The 2420-nt window shown below is 36.0% G+C and overlaps 1 protein-coding gene across 1 annotated transcript; it reads right to left on the reverse strand.

Annotated features, from left to right (window-relative positions):
• Positions 1-1355: 1355 nt before the first annotated feature.
• On the reverse strand, positions 1356-1695 carry JH06_5469 (hypothetical protein; the record flags this gene model as incomplete). The annotated part of the gene is given in 3 exon segments (XM_014669399.1): positions 1356-1394; positions 1411-1514; positions 1539-1695. The coding sequence occupies 3 exon segments, from the start codon at positions 1693-1695 to the stop codon at positions 1356-1358; spliced, it is 300 nt and encodes a 99-aa protein (XP_014524885.1).
• Positions 1696-2420: the final 725 nt, after the last annotated feature.

Below are 2420 nucleotides of genomic sequence, written 5' to 3' on the forward strand. Positions count from 1 at the left end.
GACATCTGAAGGTCAGATTATCTTTCAGAAAGGAAGAAAAAACCTTCGTCAGTTGTCTTCTGTCATTCATTATCATTTTCTAGGCTAATAGGAAGTATAAATAGGACTGTATTGACGATGCTATTGTCCATATCCTTGACTATTTTCATTGCATAGGTGTCAATTCAACTACTAATATAGAAACAAAACAACCAAATTAATTTACTGTCCAATAATCGACGAATAATCGCGATTACTTGGTAATGAAAGCCATTATCAAATATCGAGTAATGTCTTCACCTGAAGTTAGTAATAATGATCCTTTGCTGAATCCGGATCATCCATTATATGGGTTTGAATACATTACATCTGGTGATAATGGTTTGGTATTTAAGAAGAATAATCTAATCTATTTCCTATTTATAAAGTGTGTAGATAGAAAGAAAGAAGGAAAAGCTCTTATGAAACTCTTGGGAGAAGTCAAACCTGTTTGCATTTTGACTTATCAAAATGACAAGTTGAATGGAGAATGTATTCGTATTGATGATAAAGGTTGTCAGTTGAAATGTACTTTGAAGGATGATATTTTGAATGGTCCTTTCTCTTCATATGATGAAAATGATACTCTGATTTGTCAAGGAGAGTACAAGAATGGAAATGAAGTATTCAGAGAGTTCCCTTCTTCTTCTAAGAAGGCTGCTGGAATAGCTGCTGGAATTGGAGCTGGAGTGGCTACTGGTGCTATTACACATGCACTAGGTGGAGTAGCAGCCTTACTTGGTTTTAGTTCTCCTGGAATAATTAGTGGTTCTGTAGCTGCTTCTGCTATGAGTGTTACATCAACAACTGGTCTTGGAGCTGGTCTTGTATCTGCTGCTCAAAGTGCTGGAGCTCTCTTCGTTAATGCTTTTGGAGGTAGTACTATTGTGGCTGCTGCTTCTGCTGCTGCTCCAGTTGTAGTAGCTGGAGCTGTGGGTTATGGTCTCTACAGATGGTTGAAGAGCGAAAAATGATAGTTATGTCTGTATTGCTATATGTTGCCATGTCTTTGTTTACACAGTAACTAGATTAAATAATAGTAATAAGGACTCAAGTCAGTTTCAGGATCTGTTAAGTTCAACAAATATGGGAAGCAAGTTCATGTGAACTCATTTAATGAATACGCAAAGCGAAGGGATTCTTATGAATGTGTTAAGAAGAATGTAATTGGTAGGCGAATTGAGTTGAATTGTCACTTATCATTTTGGTTATCACTAGTGTCTTCCATAAACAAATACATTATTGAAGTATTTCTTGTTTTTGTAGCAAGGATTTTACTACTGACGACTGAGAAGCCACTTTACACCAATTTTGAAAAGAATTCTTTACAGTATCTGTCATATTTTGAAAGGCTTCTGGATAATAAATGTAATAACCTACAGTTGCACCCACTAAGACTGGAACAGCAACAGCAGCAACAGCAACAACAACACTACCTCCAGTTGCATTCACGAAGAGAGCTCCAGCACTTTGAGCAGCAGATACAAGACTAGGTCCTATCCCAGTTTTCCATGCAATACTCATTGCAGAAGCAGCCAAAGTGTGAGCAATTATTCCAGGAGAAGAACAACCACCCAGAGCTACTGCAGCACCTAGTGCATTCGTAAGAGAAGCCACAGCAATTGCAGCTCCAGTACCAAAACAAATAGAAGTGAGAGCACGATGATTCTCAGCCATATACTTGAAATCATCATGAATACAGGAAAGCAGATCAGCAACAGCACTCCCAGTTGATTACATCAACTGGTTAGCAGTATCCCTAATATATGGAATAACATCTGTTGAAACCAAAGAACTAATTCCATTCATAGCAAATGCAGGATAAGTACAAGGATAATTTATAGCTGTCGATGGAGTCACCATCCATGTAGAGGATATCTTTTTATATACGTCTTCACCATATTCAATATTCATGTTTTCCATTATCAAATAATTCGATACCAATGGATGAAACTAATACGATAAAGTGGAACTTTCATCACAGAAGAATCACGTTTAGTCAGTAATCGATAAACATAGATTCAATACTAAATGTTAGGGATTTCAGTATCATGGATGTATTCATCGATTTCAAGAGTTTAGCTCAACAATTAAATGGGTTTGAAGACATAATCTTCATTACTATCAATTTAGAAGTAAATATGTGGACTGATATGATATGAGAATAGAGATGATTCCCGCGGTATGAATAAGTGGAATGAAATGAGCCAATTAGTAATAATAACATAGAAAAAATGATTGATAATAAGAATATGAGTGTAGATAATGTTGAATCAATATCAAAGAAGATGAATGGAGTAGACTGGAGACTGAAGTGGAAAGAGTACTTGAAAGAGAGTGTATTGAATGATAATAAGAATTGTATGTTGAATTTGAATGTTGATAAAGGAGAAATGAGAGGA

This window comes from Blastocystis sp. subtype 4 (genome assembly GCF_000743755.1).
Source record: "Blastocystis sp. subtype 4 strain WR1 chromosome Unknown seqid_0593, whole genome shotgun sequence".
Classification (NCBI taxonomy): domain Eukaryota; class Bigyra; order Opalinata; family Blastocystidae; genus Blastocystis; species Blastocystis sp. subtype 4.